At 46.9% G+C, this 19,078-nt stretch overlaps 1 protein-coding gene across 3 annotated transcripts in view; it reads right to left on the bottom strand.

The window, feature by feature from the left end:
* Positions 1-17,109: 17,109 nt before the first annotated feature.
* Positions 17,110-19,078, bottom strand: part of MAP2K5 (mitogen-activated protein kinase kinase 5) — a 156,695-nt gene continuing 154,726 nt past the window's right edge. For all 3 annotated transcript variants that reach the window (XM_087972951.1, XM_087972952.1, XM_087972953.1), the window contains one exon: positions 17,110-18,726. In XM_087972951.1, the coding sequence (XP_087829077.1) occupies positions 18,619-18,726 (108 nt within the window). In that variant the 3' untranslated portion in view covers positions 17,110-18,618. The remainder of the gene's footprint in view (positions 18,727-19,078) is intronic.

The following is a 19,078-nucleotide window of genomic DNA, read 5'->3' as shown; positions in this document are numbered from 1 at the left end:
CAACAAACAAACAACGTGTGAAGGAGAGATTAAATGTAATTGTAAATACTTACAAAGCGCCGTATTTAATCCGACTTCTCCACCCGTCAGATCCTCCCCCGTCTCCCCGCCTTTCGCCCCAGGCCTCTTAACCTCTGCAGAGCTGCGGATATTAGCCCCGTCTGTTAGCCCAGAGTGTCAATTGCAAAAGCAACCCGGGGGAAAGAGGGAGGGAGGGGGAGGCCAAGGGGGAGGAAAAGTTTGTAACGTGGAAGGAAGTTGACCACCAGCCGCCAGGCCATCCGGATGTTTTCCAAGAAACCGCTTAAAATAGCAAAGGGGTCTTGGGGTCTAACGCTTTCTGGGGAAGCTTGTTCCGCGGGCGGAAACGGAGTTGGGAGCGGGAAAGCCGGGGAAGGAAGCCGGTTTAAGGCGCAGCGTTATTGCATCGAGGCGCTGCCTCTCGTCCCGTGCATACAGGAACCCAAACCTTGTCCTTTAAGTAGCATCAAAGGCCGGTTGTTGGAAAACGCTCCCAGGTTTCTCTTGACTGCTTCAGGTGAGCCCTTCAAAGAAGGCAATCGCTGAGGGGATCGGGGCCCCTTCGGAGTCTAGCAGAGGGCGAGGAGGGCGCTAGCCGTTTGAGCAGACTTAAGGAAAACGGGAGGGGGGAGAAGAGCTTGTTTCGTTACTTAAAGGTGGTTTATTTAGCTGCTTAGATACGAATCCCATCAAAGCACAAAGGTCTCAGAAGACGACACAATGCTGTTATAAAGAAACTGCCACTCAAGCAGAACTCAGGTGCTCCATTTGGGCTTTGGTGAACCTGCAAAGAGGAGCGAGTCTCACCTGGAGAGCCCTTCCGCCTTGCCCACTCTGGCCTCGGAGAGAGGCCCGTTGCTCGGCCCAGTCCGGGAAGGTCAGCGCGGGCGATTCTTCAGAGGCAAAGCCGCCCTACGACGCGCGGGGTGTCGCTGTCCCAGGTGCTGAAGCGCCCCCACGGCTGACGCTCCGGTCCCGACCGCGGAGGCCCTTGGGTAGATGCCACACCTGAGACAGCGTCCTTCTCTTCCTTGCTCTAGTCCAGACTCACCTGAAAGGACATTCGAAGTAAAATGCGATGTTGGTAACCTGGCTAAGGTAGGGTGCCTCTTCCCTCCCTCTCTGGGCCATCCCAGCTTCTCAGAGCTGGAAAGAGAGCCAGCGTATGTGGGTGCTTGCACACACAGACACACACACACACACTTCCGATACAGTGATCTGATGTCCCGCACACACTTTATGTAGGAATGCCGAGAAAAGAAAGTTTGGCCGACAGTATAATTTGTAGGTTCTCTAGATCCTGAGCAACTCTGGCCAAATGGTCCAAAGCAGGAAGAAATGTGGATGAAGTGGTGGAAGTGTGTGTGTGTGTGTGTGTGTGTGAGGATTTCGTGGTTTTCTTTCTCTTCCAAGTGTTAAGGTTGTGGCTGAGCTAACCCTATTTACGTTGCTGCTTCGAGATTTGGAGGGAGACACATGGGAGCCAACCAAAATGTATATGCATGTGGGGAGGATGATGAAGAAAAGGAACAAAGAAACACCTTTTCAGGGAAGAAGAATTCAAACTCTTTGCAGCTCCCTTTTTCTCAACTTCCCGTTTTTGTCTGGAAAAAGCCGCCCACCATCCCAAGGAGAAGCCAAGGGTGGGGCCCCACCTGTTGGCTAACAGCACAGGGTCGGGGGCCCACGCAGACCAAACCTATGGGGGTCCTTCCTCTACCGCCCCCAGCAAACAGGAAGGTGCCTCCCCTTCCCTACCCTTTCATTACTTTTCACTACTAAAGCTCCTTGCGATCCCATATCTTTTAACAGTTGAATTAACTGCAGTTTTTTTGTCAGTTAATTAGGTTTAATTTACATAATTAGTACAGTATAAAGAGTATTGGGGCTAATCAGGAGGTACATCTCGCTTACTGTGTAAACACGGATTCGGAATTAAAAATCAGATGTAATTAAGGCGTGTGCGCACACGTGCGTGTGTGTTGGGTTTAATTGTAACAATTTCTAATTAAAACTCAATGCTCATCCAGTGCAAGAGGGCTGGGGTGGTTCTACGTGGTGAGAGAGGGTTGAGGAGATGGCTGGATGTTTCCTTTCTGTTCTTCATTTTGGAGCAGCTGTGCTTAGTGCTTGGAAGGTTGACACATTAAGCCTAAAAGATTTTGAGTGACTGGAAGGAGAGAGAGAGAGACAGGCTCAAAACTTCTCCGTCTGGGAAATCATGGGGCAGAAGATGGCACATCTCGACACTTGCCAGTTACACTCAAGGAGTACATCTTGTTTTATCTCTGTCCTAAGAAACTCACTGTCACAAGATACTCTAACAGGTACCTGTCTATATTAAATGCTTTATTTATTCCCAAATTTGGGGTGCCTTGCAAATAAAATAAAATTTATTTTAAAAACAAGACAAAAAAAAACATGCAGAGATACAAATTTAAAAGGAACCTTGGTAATTTTTTCAGGATGGCTTAGAGACACCCTGAGGCCCAATAGCATCATAGGTTAGTGATGCTCTTTTCATCAACCAAGGCAGTCCAATCCTCTTAAGGTCAATAGGTTTTGACTCAGTCCTTCTGAAGGACTTTCTTTGGCCTCAGACACAACGAGGTAGTGGCCCCTTCATAGCTCACACCAATGTTTTGTGGGGGAAGGTTTGAGTGCAGGTGCACCATCTCGCCAGGTCCTTCTTTGTTCCTGCAGCTCCGGTGAACCTTCTGCTTGGTGGGGCCGAGGCTGGGATATTGGACTGGTTTGGGATTTGCTTCCCAGTTTGCTTCTACTGGCTGCCTTTTAGAACAGTACCTGGTGGTCTCACGAGGACGAACCCTTCCCAGCACCCAATCCTCCGGCTCGTGGGAGAATAAATAAACCGGGGATCATCTCGTGGCTGGAGAAAGAGCATTGTGTATGGAAATGTTTGTGGTGGTGCAGAAGTTTGGGTGCTGGAATCTCACAGAACAAAGGGCCATCCAGATTATTTAGTTGGGGATGGAGGAGGGAACGTTACCCGTGACGGAAAGGGGGCTTCTCTGGGATGCAGGAGGATGAACAGGGGTCTTTCCCCGGAGTTGTTTTTTCTCAACCTTGGCAACTGGAAGACTTTCACCCCCAGAATTTCCCAGCCAGTTTCTCCTGGGATTTGAAGTTCACACGTCTTTAAATGTCCAAGGTTGAGAAACGTTGCTCCAGAGGCTGAGGGTGGGTTTGGTGAATCAAAGAATAACAGGACAGGAAGGGACATTGGAGGTCGTCTAGTCCAACTGCCTGCCAGAGCAGGAGACCCTAAATCAAATGGCTGTCCAGTCTCTTTTTGAAAACCTCCAGCAATGGAGCACACAATTTCCGGAGGTAAAAACTGTTCCAGTGATTAATTCTTCTCACTGTCATAAAATTTCTCCTTACTCCTAGGTTGAATTTATTTAATAACCTTCCCCCCCTTCCTTCTTGTCCTGCTCTCCGGGGTCTTGGAGAAGAGGGTGACCATGTAAGAGCCCTTCAAGTATTGGAAGATTGCTGTCATGCCACGCAAATTCTTCTATTCGTTAGAAGCCCTAATCAAGGACCTGATAGCAGCTGTTAAGGCAACGTCTGAATATATAGGCAGTTCTGAGTCAGGTGGGTTTTGTTTTTTTTCAAAGTCAGAATATTCAGGTCTGATAAGTTCAGAATTTCCATGTATCGAGGCAACCCTTTGGGAATTGCTCCAAGGGTTCCTATTACTATTGGTACAGCCATTGATTTCTTCCTCCACAATCGCTCAACTTCAATTTACAAATCACGATATTTCATTATTTTTTCTAGTTGTTTCTCTTCAATTTGTGCATCACCTGGTATTGCAATATCAATGAACCAGATTCTTTTCTTTCCCACAATAGTGATGTCAGGCGTGTTGTGAGCCAGATGTCTCTATGTTTGGATTCAAAAAACCCACAAGATCTTGACTCGCTCATTTTTAAGAATGTTGTCAATTCAGTGTTCCCAGTCATTTTTGCTGCATTTGAACCTAAACTGTGGTAGATTATTGTTGTTGTTGTTGTTTTGTTGTTGTTTCTCTGAGTTATCACCCTGCGGTGCTTTCAGTCCTTTAGCTAAGATTAACAACAATATACCAACATTGGAAGACATTCTATACCGAATCCAGGCAGTTCCAAGACCAAATACGACAAAGATTTTATCGGGATGGACAAAAGGCTCTGTCTCTCTGGTTGTGTGAATCAAATACTCTTCACCCTGCAAGACGAGCCCAAGGGGGTCTCGGAGAGGGCTGCCAGGAGGAAGCCGCTGGGCGGCGATCTCCGTCGGGCAGAGCCCCTCGGAGGGGGCGCAGGGGCGGACGGTGGCTTCAGCTTCCTTGCGAGGAGGCCCGCCGGCCGGCCTCCGTTGGGACGGCAGAGGCACCGCCTGGCTGACCAGGTCTTTCCCGGCTTGGAGGCCCTGCCCCCGCTCCCTCCCGCCAAGGCTCCTTCCCTCCCCGCTCCAGAGGGGCTCGCCGACCGAGATTGGCCCATAAATCAGCGCCGTCGGAGACCCTGGAAGTTTAATAAGCGCCTCCGATTGGAAACGAATGTCCCCCATTTAACTGCGGGATCAGCACCGTATCAAAGCATGACCCCAATAAATTTCGCTTTAGCGGCCGATCAATCCCGGTCTCTCGCCATCGATCCGGGCCCCGCTCCCTCCCTCCTCCCTCCCTCCGGCGGCCTCTCCAGCCGGCGCTTCCTCGAGGGAGAAGCTCCGGGAAGGGCACTGCGTGGCGAAGGGAGGCCGGCTTCTGCTGGACGGGGCGGGCCGGGGGCGACGGCTGGGCTGGGCTGCTGGTTCCACCGCCACCGCCCACCGCCTCGCAGCTCCGGAGGTCTGGGGAGGGGAGCCAAAGATCGCTCTCCCCAAACGGCCGAGGCCTTTCAGCACCACGGACAGCGGCCGGCAGCACGGCCGAGGCCTTTCAGGGCAGGGGGCTCCAACCTTGGCAACTGTAAGACTTGTGAAGTCCAGAAGTCTTAAAGTTGCCAAGGTTGGAGACCCCTGTTCCAGGGAGCTGATCGAAAGCAGCGCCGCCGCCTCCGCTCAAGCTGGCCCTCCGGAAGGCCAAACCCAGGTTTGTCCCCCCTCCCGCCAGTGGTTTCTTGAGGCTTCCAGCACAGGACGGGCCCTGCCCCACCTGGAATCAAACACCAGGACAGGCCTCCCCCTTTCCTTATAGCTTTGGACAAACCCCCCTCCCCCCAAGAAGGGACCAGAAAAACGAATGAAAAGTGCCTGATCGATGGACAAGACTCTATTGATTAGGTCTCCTGGAGAGCCTTCCTCAATGAAAATGAAAATGAGCTAAAGGGGAGCCATTAAAGCCATCCGGCTTTTGCACAGGCATCCCCACCGCCTTGGTTAGGGGTAGTAACTCTTACACCATCAACAAGCAACTAGAGCCCACTGTAACTACACAGCCAAAAAGGCCTTAAGAGTTGTTAACCTAATCCTACATAGCTTTTTCTCTGGTAATATCACACTACTAACTAGAGCATACAAAACATTTGCTAGACCAATACTCAAATACAGCTCATCAGTCTGGGACCCACATTAAGTATCTGATATTAACACAGTTGAGAAAGTCCAGAAATATTTCACAAAAAGAGTTATCCACTCCTCTACTCGTTGCTGAATACTTTATGCCACCAGACTCGAAATTCTAGACCTAGAAAACCTTGAATTACGCCGTCTTCGGTCCGATCTAAGTATAGTATATAAAATCATACATTGCAATGTCCTACCTGTCAATGAATACTTCAGCTTCAACCATAACAATACAAGAGCAAACAATAGATACAAACTCAAGGTTAATTGCACCAAACTTGATTGCAGGAAATACGACTTCAGCAACAGAGTGGTCAATGTCTGGAATACTCTACCTGACTCTGTAGTTTCTTCCCCAAACCCCAAAAACTTTAACCTTAGACTGTCTACTATTGACCTCACCCCTTTCCTAAGAGGTCTGTAGGGGGCGTGCATAAGCGCACCATCATGCCTACCGTCCCTGTCCTATTGTTTCATTTATTTTTCTTATATGTATCCATTTCATGTATTCATAACTATGTTTATACTTACACCTATTATCTTGTAAGCGATTGACAACTCAAATAAATTCATGAACATCTCATGGACACTCCCAGTTATCTTAGCTCCTGATCTTGCATAATATGCGTTTCCAGTAATAGTTCAGACTCTCATTAAATTTTCCTGTTCAGGGGAGAATTCCAGGTTTTTTCACATTTCCACAAAATGGCAGAGAAAATTCTGATCCAGAGGTATATACACAGGAAGTCTCCAGAGATGGATGGAGCTGCTCAAACAAAGCCCCTCCCCGGGAAGAGGGGTGAGCTGGATGCCTGGGAGACCATTCCCAACTGGAGTGAGCTGCCCTTCTCTCCCCCTGGAAGCCTTGGGATCCCTCGAGAGCCGTGTGTCTGACTGGAGGTGTAGCACATTGGTTGTTCCAGAATCTCTCCTCCCCCCCTCCACAACCCCCCACATCCATTTCCCATTAAGCATCTCTTGGGCTGAGCAGCCACTTATAAACCTTGAACCCTCGCCCAGGATTCCACCGGCTGCCCTGAAAATCAAGAGGCTCAGGCTGTTCTCCCAACAGGCAGGAAGGCCCAACCCATAAATCCTGTCCTAAGTCACACTTGTAGTTTATGAGTCTACCTTTTCGTGAAGGTAAACTCCCGAGTCAGTACAAATTGTTGGCAATGCTACCACTGGAGTATAGAGCACACAGACAGACACTTGGAGAAAAATCCACATCTCTAATCACGTAAAGCCCCTTCCTGCATTTCTGTTTCATTTGTCATCCTGGATGGACTGAAGCTCTATATTTTTTTTACCCCAAATTCAGTGCTTGAATCTATTTTCAGTACCTGGCATCAAGGAACACAGGAATGTTAGAAGGCTTCTAGTAGGTTAACCCTCAAAGAGAACCTTGATTATTTGATCTTAATTTTTAATTTAATTTATTTTATATTTTTTTATTTTATTATATTTATTATCCGCTTAGTCTTCTTCCAGACTGTGGGTTCTGTAATTAAAATCACCATGGGAATTTTTAGGAGAAGAGAACTTTGGCTCGTAGTGTTGGCATGGCTAACTCTCTTTCACCCAAATAGGGTTTAGTTCTTGCGTCTGGTCCTTCTCCCCTCCCCCCAAGCATTGAAACCCCTGGAATTAGGAGGCTGAGCAAAGAATATTTATGTCCTTTAGCACTTACCTCTCTTGTTAGGATATTCTCACCCCAATTTGGTCTGTCCTCAGAACCTGTTGTACTGGCTCAACCACTGCTGGGAAACATTTGCCTGTTTGTTACCCTCCCCTCGGAAAACTAGCTTCTAGGAAAGAGGGAAAGTTTTGCAGAGATGGACTCCAGTGGGAACTATGGAGGTAGAAAACAATTCAGACTGGAAAAGGACCTGAGGATCATCTAGCATAATCTTGTGTCGAGTAGCTGCCAACTCTGCCTTCCATTGGGGAGTTTATGTCAAGCTAGATGACCAGGCTGAGGTACGTGGCCCTGGAGTGCTGGGTATCACATAAGGAAGAGAAGGATTAGGGGAGACATGGTGGCAGTCTTCCGGTCCTTGAGGGGCAGTCCCAGAGAAGGGGGGGTGGACTTTATCCTTCAAAGCACCTGCGGGCAGGACAAGAACCAATGGGTAGAAGTTGGCCAAGGAGAGATTCAACCTGGAACTAAACTTCCAGTCAGTGAGATCAATTAATCAATGGAATAGCTTTTCTCCTGGAGTTGCTCCATCGCTGGAGGTTTTCAAGGAAACTTTGGACAACCATTTGTCTGAAATGGAATAAGGACTCCTGGCTTCTTCACCAGTGGGTTGGGCTAGAACTGTGATGGCAAACCTATAGCGCGTGTGCCACAGGTGGCACACAGAGCCATTTGTACCAGCATGCGAGCTGCAGGCAAACTTACCTCACTGCGCATGTGCGCACCTCACAACTGATTTTCGGCTGGTTTGAGGCCTTTTTCGGCCTCCCAGAGGCTTGAGGAAGGCTTCTGCAGGCTTTGCAGGCTGAAGAATGGGCCCGTTTCGTATTTCCAGAAATACCGGAAGTGACGAAACGGGCCTATTTTTCAGCCTGCAAAGGCTTTCTTCAAGCCTCTGGGAGGCCGAAAAAGGCCTCAAACCAGCCGAAAATCAGCTGTGAGGCACAGTGCAGGTAAGGGAGTGGCGTGGGAGGGTGGGGATTGCGCACGCATGCGCAGAAGGCATGGGGCCGCGCACACAATGCCTTCTGGGTGCTGGCACACGAGCATGAGTGTGCAAGAGCACGCACCAATTTTGGCACAGGAGCCCCAAAAGGTTAGCCGCCACTGGGCTAGAAGACCTGCAAGATCTCCAGCTCTACAATTCAAGTCTTAGCAGGAGCTCTTTGTCTGAAGAATCACAAGTGGGTCATCAGAAAAGGTGGCACTTAGTACAACCTTTGTCCATCAGGTAAGGGCAGGTGGTTTTCTACTCCCCAGGAGAGCGGCTTAAGAGACAAATCTTGGGACATGCAAGTTTGTAGGTTTTGCTAGCTCACAATGAGCACGGGGGGGGGGCTTTTTGCTGTTCAGGCGGTCGGTGGGTGAGAGAACCATCGTAACCATGCAGGGTTGTGATCTAGGAACAAGACTGGCCCAAAGATTTCCCCTTAAATATTTCAGGACATCTAGTGATGAAGCACAGTCACAACATGGTGGATGTTGTTGTGTGTGAATTCATCCAAAGGAGAGAATTTGTGCCTCAGCTGGAAGAGTTTGAGATTTGCTGTTTTGGTGGGTTGTTTTGAAGTCACAGTTTGATCCTTTCTGTGAATTGTTCTCTGTGCCAATAAATTCGCACACCAAGAGAGCTTTTTCAAATGGCTGTTGAGAAAACAAAGAATGACGCTTTGCCCTTGGCAAACTGGCAGCAGGGGACTGTGACAAAAAGGAGGCAAGGAACAGTTCCCCCCCTCAGCACCCTGCTCTGGAAAATAACTTGGCCAAATGGAAGCATTTGGGGACTCCAGGAAAGGTAAAGTTACTTTTTTTAACATGCAGAATATCTTTCTCCAGAGCAGGGTTTTAACAAAACTTTCAGGAAAATCCCCAGTGACCCCTTAGAAAACAAAAATCATTTTAAGTAACTGCAAAGATTACAGATTAACAGAGTTGGAAGGGACCTTGTAGGTCATCTAGTCCAACCCCCCCATGCCCAAGCAGGAGACCCTACACCATTTCTGACAAATGGCAGTCCAGTCTCTTCTTGAAAGCCTCCAGCAATGAAGCTCCCACAACTTTTGTTCCATTGGTTGATTGCTCTGATTGTCAAAAAAATTCCTCCTTATTTCCAGGTTGAATCTCTCCTTGTTGAGTTTCCATCCATGATTCCTTGTCTGGCCTTCGGGTGCCTTGGAAAATAGCCTGACCCACTTCCTCCTCCTCTCTGTGGCAGCCCCTCAAATGCTGGAACATTGCTCTCATGTCTCCCCTGGACAGCTGAAATGAACACACACAAAATGGTATAATATATAATATGGCTGACATTTGATTTTTACAAAATCAATTGCGGAAAGAAGTGTTTAAAAAAAACACAAACGCTACTGAGCAAGACATGGATATTGCAGCCCCTATGACTCATCCTTAAACATAGAACCAGGTCCTGCAATCTAACAGTTTTAACTTTAACCATTTATTTACATTTAAAGTTGAAGTTAAATTTATGGTTAAATTTAGATTTAACCATTTCCTGACAGGGAATTCACCAGTGCTTGCCTCCAGAAGTTGCGGCTGCTCCAACCCTGGAGGATTTTAAGAAGGGGCTGGATGGCCATTTGTCCTGAATGGTCTAAGGCGGGGCTCTCCAACCTTGGCAACTTTAAGCCTGGTGGACTTCAACTCCCAGAATTCCCCAGCCAGCTTGGAGAGCCCTGGTCTACGGTCTCCTGCTTGAGTAGGGGGTTGGACTAGAAGACCCTTCCATCACTGCTATTCTGTGATTTTAGGGACGGAACTGGCGTTTTCGTCTCCCGCCCATCAGATCGTTGAATGTCAAGAGTGCAGGAAGGAAAGTGTGTGTTATGGACAGCAGTCTCTGAAATGTATCGATAGTGAACATAGGGTGCTATTCAGTGCAGAGTGGAAAAAGCAGGACCACTCTGGATTGCTCCCAATTCACAGCTGACTGCAATTTGGCAGTTCGAATCCCACCAGGCTCCAGGTTGACTCAGCCTTCCGTCCTTCCGAGGTCGGTCAAAGGAGGACCCAGATTGTTGGGAGCAATATGATGACTCTGTCAACCACTTAGAGAGGGCTGTAAAACACTGGGAAGCGGTATATAAGTTTACATGCTATTGCTATCTAATGGGGCCTTTCTTTTCCGTGGCTGCCCCTACCTTGTGGAACTCCCCACCTGCTGATGATTCCTCAGCCCTTTCCACCCCCACTTCTGGCCTTTTAGGGAGATGCTGGGATTGTATGCGTAGAAAACATGGAAGGAGATGAGCTGACTCTACTGAGGGGGATGATTATGGTGCAGAGTTATGGTTTATGTTGTATGGTTGTTTTATAACTTGGCTTTACGGTTGGTATAAGCTGCCCAGAGTTGCTTAAGATTGGTGGCCATATGTACCCTTTAAGTAAGTAAGTAAGTAAGTAAGTAAGTAAGTAAGTAAGTAAATGAAATAAATGCAACATGGATATTGTGGAGTTTCTCATCAGAAGGGATCGTAGTGGCAATAAATAAACCAACCTGGGATGGAGACAAACCTACTGATTTCTAAGTGTATAATGACAGCTTGAGGTAATGGAGGATGTTGAGCTCCGTGTGAGTATTGTTTTTGGCCATTATGAAGACAGAAAAGATCTATTGTGAGATCTGGGGCCTTCCTCTCAGGTTTCTCCACTCAACCCCATAGAACCAGGAGAGGAGGGGACCAAAGTTCTCGAAATGTAATACTCAATTCCCAATTAGGTAGGTTTGCAAGTCTCTTTGGCTTCCCCTCTTTAGTGCAACACTCGCTTACCGTTTTGCAGGGGAAATGCCAAATTCACAGCAGTTTGCTCTCAAACACTGCGAGTGTATTCCAACAGATTGAAACTATTGGGCTTATGTGAATGTCTGAGCCTGGCAGAATAAACTACAATGACTGTCAACAGAGGAAACGACACATTAGAGAAATGTAAAGACTCCCTTGAACTGAACTGAGCTTCTGACAGCTTCATGGGGTGGGATTTCTGGGGCTCTCTTATCACCGAAGCACCGCGGCTCTTGCTTGCAGAATGCAATAAAATAATATACTCTACTGTCCTGTCCTCTATTTATAGTAGAAGCACGTGATACGTCTATTTCAGCTCCTTTAAGATGAGTGACTTCAACTGGTTAGAATCCACTCATCTTAAAGTAGTTCAGGGTGAGAAACGTTGCTCTTACAGAGTGTTGTACACAGAAATACAATAGCCTATAAACACACACTCTCTCCTACAAATACCCATCTTACAGCAGTCATACATGGATTGCTTTGAAAAAAATATGCCATTATAGCCATTATTAACCAGTGGAACAGCTTGCCTCCAGAAATCGCGGGTGCTCTAATATTGGAGGGTTTTGTTTTTTTTTAAAAAAATTGTTATTGTGCTTTTTAACCATTAGTGTGCTTTTCATTCTTATTTCTCTTGTCTAGCCAGATATACCACTTCTCCCAGACTGTATAATATTCGGATTCCTCTCTATCTTGCAGTTCCAAAGTAAGTTGAACCATCTCTGCACAGTCCAACACTTTATTCCTATGGCCATCGGAATATTGGAGGTTTTTAAGAATAGGTTGGACAGTCACTTGTCTGAGGTGGTATAGCTTCTCCTGCTTGAGGAGGGGGCTGGACTAGAAGACCTCCAAGGACCCTTCCAGCTCTATTTCTATTTCTATTATGGCTTGCTGACATTGGTGTAAGAGTGAGAGTGAGATCTGATCTAACCCCCCTCTCTCTCTCCCTCCCTCCCTCCCTCCCTTTCTCTCTCTCTCTCTCTCACACACACACACCACAACCTCCCTTTCTCTCTCTCTCCCTCCCTCCCTTTCTCTCTCTCTCTCTCTCTCTGTCACACACACACACACAAACCTCCCTTTCTCTCCCTCCCTCCCTTTCTCTCTCTCTCTCTCACACACACACACCACAACCTCCCTTTCTCTCTCTCTCTCTCTCTTCTCTCTCTCTCTCACACACACAAACCTCCCTTTCTCTCCCTCCCTCCCTCCCTCCCTCTCTCTCACACACACACACCACAACCTCCTTTCTCTCTCTCCTCCCTCCCTCCCTCTCTCTCTCTCTCTCTCTCTCACACACACACAAACCTCCCTTTCTCTCCCTCCCTCCCTCCCTCTCTCTCTCTCACCACACACACCACAACCTCCCTTCTCTCTCTCTCCCTCCCTCCCTTCTCTCTCTCTCTCTCTCTGTCTCTCTCTCTCTCACACACACACAAACCTCCCTTTCTCTCCCTCCCTCCCTCCCTTTCCCTCTCTCTCTCTCTCTCACACACACCCACCCTTTCTCTCCCTCCCTCTCTCTCTCTCTCTCTCTCTCTCACACACACACACACAGATCCCTCACACACTCCCCCCCGCTCCAAGGCAGCCACCTTCCTAACCTGTTTAGAAGAAGAAAGAAGTGGAAAGAAGCAGCCAGGTGGCCAGGCAAGTTCTCCCCTCCCCCTTCCCCTTCCCTCCCACCTCGTGTTGTTCTGACATAAGCCTTGTGCAGGCCGGCCATGTGGATGGTGCAGCCTTGTGTCCCCCCACAGCCTGGGTTGATTGCTTTGGGGAGTGCAGGGGAGTGATATTTCTCTGCGGACCACCAAAATTTTCTCATGGACCACCCGTGGGCCGCAGCCCACCGGTTGGCGACCACGGCCTTAGTGTGCTCCCATCAGGAGCCCCCCGAGAGAGAACTGAGGCTACTTAATTGCAGCTCCCCCCCATCACGAGGAACGGACAACCCCGCCTGGATTGATTTCCCTCTCATTGTTAGGGATGCTCCTTATCCTGTTATCAGCCTGGTATTTTATACATAATGAAAAAAAACCAGTGGAAACTAATTTCTCCTGCCTGGTTCTCTTCCCTTTGACTAAAAGCTAAAGCTGAGCAAAGCTAATCAGGAAGCGTTAATTGGACGAACTTCAGCGACGACTGCAAGGCTGCCTGTATGGCATTTGGGGCGAGAAAAGAGCTCCAGGCGCCCCCAGATCTTGCCAGCTGGTTTAAGGGGTGTCCGTGGAAGGCCGCAGGGAGGGAATGAAAAAGTAAAATAACAGGAGGGCACATCAGAAAGGCGGACAGGTCTCTGACTGCACGGCCGAAGGTGCCGCCTTGACTTTTCTGCCTCTCCACCCAACAGCACCGGTGTCCCCTTCCGACTGCCAAAGCCAAGTTCAAGAAATGGTGCAAAGCAAACATCTTTCCGTGGCTGAGCGACTGGAAACTGGTGTCGGTTGCTTCCCTTGGAGGATGCCTTGATTCCTGCCAAAGCCCTTCAGATCCTGGTGTCAGGGCTCCGACAATCCACCCCCATTCAAATTATAAGTCTCTAGCCGCGTCTCTCGGAGTAAAAAAGATGGATTTATTAGGAGTGGCCATGTTGGCGTTAGCTGGGTGCAGCCGACACTAAAATACATCATTCATTCCCCTTTTGACCCTGGTCTTCCCCTCCACCCCCTGGATGTATATTCTCCAATGGGACACATCCATAGCCAAGAGTCATCCATCATGCTCTCCAGTAATAATCTTGCGCGTCAACAGCTTCGGCTGCCTAGCAATTATCTGAAGCATTTAAGGAATGCACTGCTTCCTCCACTCCCTTTCTGCTGACAACTCTAAAAGACCAGAGAAATATTTTTGAGTTGATATCTGGGTAATCTCTTTTTTCCAGACTTCTGTTGGAAGAAATATCCTTCTGGGTTCAGTTCCAAGTGGGGAAACAGACATTGGAAACATGGAGGCTGTTTGGAAGGTTTAATGGTGAACAGGACCACATGGCCTGGAGCTCCAGAGGGAAGAGATCCAAAAAGGGCTTTTTCCACTGTTCTCCTTGACTTACTAGGGTTTGCCGATCCTTTGCAGTATGGAGAGGAAGAGGGAAATATTGTATTTAATTACCAAACCAAGCAGGTATGCAAGATGAGATTTACATGAGCCATTATTAAGGTAACTCACCTGGAGGTCCCCTTTTCCTGATTCCTGGCAGAATTAATCACCATGATAGAAAAGACATGGTTCGGCCATGTGAGTCGCGCCAAGGAAGAATCCATCATCAAATCTGCGATGAAGGTGATTGTCGGAGGAGCGAGACCGCGTGGTAGACCTAAGCAACGCTGGATGGACACGATCAAGGCCGACCTAGAGATCGCGAAGGCAGACCTGACATACGTGGCAGACAGAGAGGCGTGGAAGCAATACTCAAGGACGTTAGCGGACCTCGCCAGAGCGCGAGACAAACGCTGAAGAAACAGAAGAAGAAGAAGAAGAAGATAGAAAAGACAAAAGACCCAGGCAAGAACAAAAGCAAGGGCAATCATGGATCAAGCAGGCTCAGCTCCAGAAATCTCAACATGTTAAAAACCAGCTTTAATAATGGTGGAAGTGTTATACCCCAAAACAAGTTACTAATAGTCTCAGAAAGTAAAGTTGCTGACAAGCAGCTGGACTTCACGTAAAATGTCCCCTGGCCTGCATGCTGCAAGTATCAACATCAAAAACTGCTAGGACATGTTGTTATGTGCCTATAAATTAAAGCTATATTTTTAGATTTTTCCAGCTGTATCTGCTTTGTGAGTGTGTGTGTGTAGTTTTCAGTTGTGTAGGGAGTGTGTTTTCAGTTGTCTAGTTTTGTGGGTCTCCTGCCAATCCAGTCATGTTACAGTATGACTTTTCTGGATTGGCAGCAGACCCATAAAACTACACAACTGAAAACACACTCCCTACACAACGGAAAACTACACACATACACTCACAAAGCAGATACAGCTGGAAAAATCTAAAAATATAGCTTTAATTTATAGGCACATAACATTTCACACAATTTAAAAGAACTTCCATACACACACAATGCCAACCTCACAAAGGAGCTGCTTTTTAAAAATAGAAAAGCAGCTAAAATTTTCCAAATTTTATATGACGATTTTTTTTTGGAAACAAATTAACACACTTACTATTTTTTTAAATCAGGGGACTGCAAACTTGACAGCTTTAAGACTTGTGGGCTTCAACTCCCAGAATTCCTCCTCCAAGTTTGAAGACCCTTGTCTTCAAGGCAAGCAAGCGGCGAGAGGGCGGGCGGGGCAAGCAAGCGAGTGGTGACCGTCGGGACGTGGCCAGCCAGAAGTCGCTACCAGTTCTGCGACCCACACCAAATTCTTGCTACCGGGTCGCCAGAACCAGTGCGAACCGGCTGAATACCACCTCTGATGATAATCAACAAAAATAATGACAAGACTGTTCACATTTTATATATTACCTTGTACATCCAATTGAGGTCCTTTTGTATTTTTTGTAATAGGTTAATTCAAGTTGGATGCAATGGGTAAATGGCTGATCATAAAGCATCATCAGATCCAAAACATCTTTATTAGTGAGGCTGTCACTGAATCACATTTTCAGAACACGTTCTTCACTTAAAAACATGCTTAAAGAATCGGTGAGGATTATCAATAGTTGAGGTATGGCTGATAAATGAAAACAAGAAGTTCCAAAACATGCAAGGCGTTTCAGCAGTAACTTGCAAGCTGCAACTGTCTTATTTGCTCAAAAAAAAACAACCCAAAAAAAACACAAAACCACAACTTAATGTGAGTAAACGGAGAACTTAATGTGATTTTAAAATTAAGCTAAACAGAAATATGCTTTAGACCAGAGTGCTCTATGCAAAGTGTTAGAAAAGAAGCAACAGAAAGAACTGTTTCATCCCAAGTGGCCGAAGGGAAGGGAATTTGTCTCACTTTTAGAAAAAGCACCCACGGCCAAGCCACCATTCCATCGAGTCATTCATTGTAGTGTTATCTGCCAGAAAGGCTGTGACATTGCAGCAATTAAGACAAACTTTCGTCTATCAGTTCACGCCTGCAATCTCTTATCCTTCACCTGGAGATTGATGATCCCTTCAAGGAAGGAAGCAGAGTCTTTTTCCAGGCTGCCTTCCAAGTAACGGTTAGGAGTTGTAATTGTTCAGCAGAAGTTGCTTCTTGCCACACAAGGCCTCCAACCCATTTGGATCCTCTTCCGATCTTGAGTGATGGAGCACCCCAAGCAGAGCCTTCTTGGTAAAGCAATTCTGCTTGCTATCAACCAGCCCAAGATGGTCGACTTCTGAAGGACCCCTTCAAGAATAAATAGCAGAAGATCTGGGATGCGTCAAGAAGAACAATGGCACTCAGGTGAAAGACCCAAGAATGCCTTCCTTTTTTGCAGGGAAGGAACCTGTATTATCACTAGGAAGTCTGCCCTCTTGATTTCAAAGGCTGTTTTGAAGAAAACAGCATTTTAAAATAAGATTGGGGTTGATTGTTGGGATGACAATTTACTATGAACACGTCCTATTGGTTTGTTTGTTTTTGTATCTATTTGTGTATTTGCATCAGTTTTTAAAAATTTTTGATATGGTCAAACAATTAAATAAAGTTTCTATTCTATTCTAAAGCAAATTTAAAATTAGTGATTAAAAAATCAGTAAGTCTGATGGGCACAATGGCTCGTGGTTAAAAACACTGAGCTTCTCAGCTGAACAACTGACAGCCTGGGTTTGAGACCCAAGTGCCATGCCGTGGGTGAGCTCCTGCCCACCTAGCAGTTTGAAAGCATGCAAATGTGAGTAGATGAATAGGTTCCAGTTTTTGGGGAAGGTTAACAGTGTCCTGTGCACCTCAGCCACATGACCGTGGAAACGTCTTTGGATAACGCTGGCTCCCTCTGCTAAAGAAGTGGAGATGACCCCTACGCTCTACAGTCGGGACACAAGGCAAACCCTTACTTCACTAAAAAAAAAAAAAAAAATCCAAATTCTTAAACTTTCAGTGTAAGTCTTTTAATGTCATAATTATTTAGACAGGCGACAAAAGTTGAATAGGGCAGTCCATAAAGCAGCCATCTGCAACAGATCCACGTTTTAGGGTGCAGAGAAACCTTGTTTGCTATCAAAGGCTGGACTCCTTTGAGACTGTGTCCAGAAGTTGTTGGTGGACTGGATTACAGCACAATTTCCTTCTTCCTGTTTTTGGTTTTCTTCTTTTTTGCAGAGTAGCTACTGAAGGTCAGACAATCAGAGGGCTGCACAACTCCCAGCCTCCCTTCTTTGAGTTGGGTCTCCATTTGACCCGTGACTCCAGTTGGTGAGGTTAATGGATAGACTTCATTACCTGGATCAGTTTCAGCAGATTCACCTAAGATGCTAAACCCTGAACTAGGTAAGGAGATGCAACTGCTACCCCCCATAATGTTATGCACAAACAGATAAATTGCATTATCCATGTACACCACCTAGAGCCTGATAAATTGGCAGAATATATATTCGTGTGACAAATAAATAAACAAATAAAAACATTAGAGTTTAATAGGATGGCACGGTTCACACAACTTGCTAAGTCACTTTTATCAGTATGGATTCCCAGACCGTCTTCAGTCACCAACCGCCCAGGCTCAATTTAGCCTGATGTTCTAAAAACGTAGCTATTGCAGCTTTCACCGGTGAAGGTTGCACAAATACACACATTTAATTGAACAAAGGAATGATAAGTCACATCAGCCTCAGGCAACATTTGTGGAGGAAGAGAGAGAGAGACTTTAATATTTTTATCTTAGGTTTGTTGAATAGGAACAAAGGAAGCTTCCAATCAAAGGGTCCAACTTTGCTATCAACCCTGGCCAGCAGCACCTCTTCTGCAGTTCAGGCAAGAATCCCCCCAAGAATGAACTTCAGACCAACCTCAAGGAATTGTCCTACCGCTCAAGGGAATAACAACACCATCAACAAATGAAAGCCCAGCCCAACTTTTCCTCCTGTTTGATCTTCTGCTAAGGTCTCCTTGATGTCCCTGGCGTCCACCTCGTCCTACGTAAGGAGTAGCAGGTACAGGGGACAGTGCAAGCATTAGCGCACACCCTTTGGCAGATACTGCGTACGCTTTTTTATTCTTTCACCTCGGTCCATTTTCTTTCACCGGCCCATCATTTAATAACGTTCAGTTTCCAATCCCAATCCAAAAGCAGGCGCCTGACTGAGTCCACAGGGCTGCCGCCTTCCTTTTCTGCTCATGTCCTTATGTTTGTTTCGCTAGCAAAGACCCCCAAAGCATATAAAATACTTGGGAGGCCAATATATACACATTCAAATATAAAATATATGTTCGCCTTGTCTTAGGGATGCAGGAGGAGGCAGTGAGAGCCGCGGGGGGCAAAGGACGCCTGCTGAATTTCTTGAAGAAAAGACGCCGGCTCTTTCCTGGCGGGCTCCACTCTGCAATGTGAAGCTCTTCGGAGGCTCCGGTCTCGTGGGGGAGAGAGAGCGCATCGCTCTTCCTCTCACTGGGATCCCTGTTGTTGCACACGCCTCTCCTCCAGAGTCCGGCACACCCACATGGAGACCACTTCGGCGTTCCCGTCATTGTACTGCACAATAAAGAGGTGGCCCTAAAAGGAAAAAAAAGGAAAAGAGAAAAGGTGGGTTCAGTTTAAGAGCGTCAAAGAACTGAGGAGTGGAGGAAATGCAAAAGGCTCTTGTCATCCTGCTAAAGGCTTTTGCCAGAAATCCCGACTGTCTGCATACGGTCTACTGGAAAGAGAGGGGAGTTTTATTGTGGAAATAGGCGGCTACCAATCTCACTTGGGGTGTGTTTTTAAGTTTAAAAATAAACGGCACGTTTTTCTTTCGAAGGCACAATCTGAGCACGCAGATAACATCCTGCGAACTGAAAAGGGCTTTTCAAGAAACACAACAGAGGTTTTTCTCACGTGCTGGAAAAGTTCTCCTGTTTTTATTCAT

Source organism: Notechis scutatus, chromosome 11 (assembly GCF_049901735.1).
Source record: "Notechis scutatus isolate UNSWTSFEM ecotype Mainland chromosome 11, rNotScu1.2, whole genome shotgun sequence".
Taxonomy (NCBI): Eukaryota; Metazoa; Chordata; class Lepidosauria; order Squamata; family Elapidae; genus Notechis; species Notechis scutatus.
The sequence above is the reverse complement of the archived record's forward strand: the minus strand, read 5'-3'. Positions and strand labels throughout refer to the sequence as shown.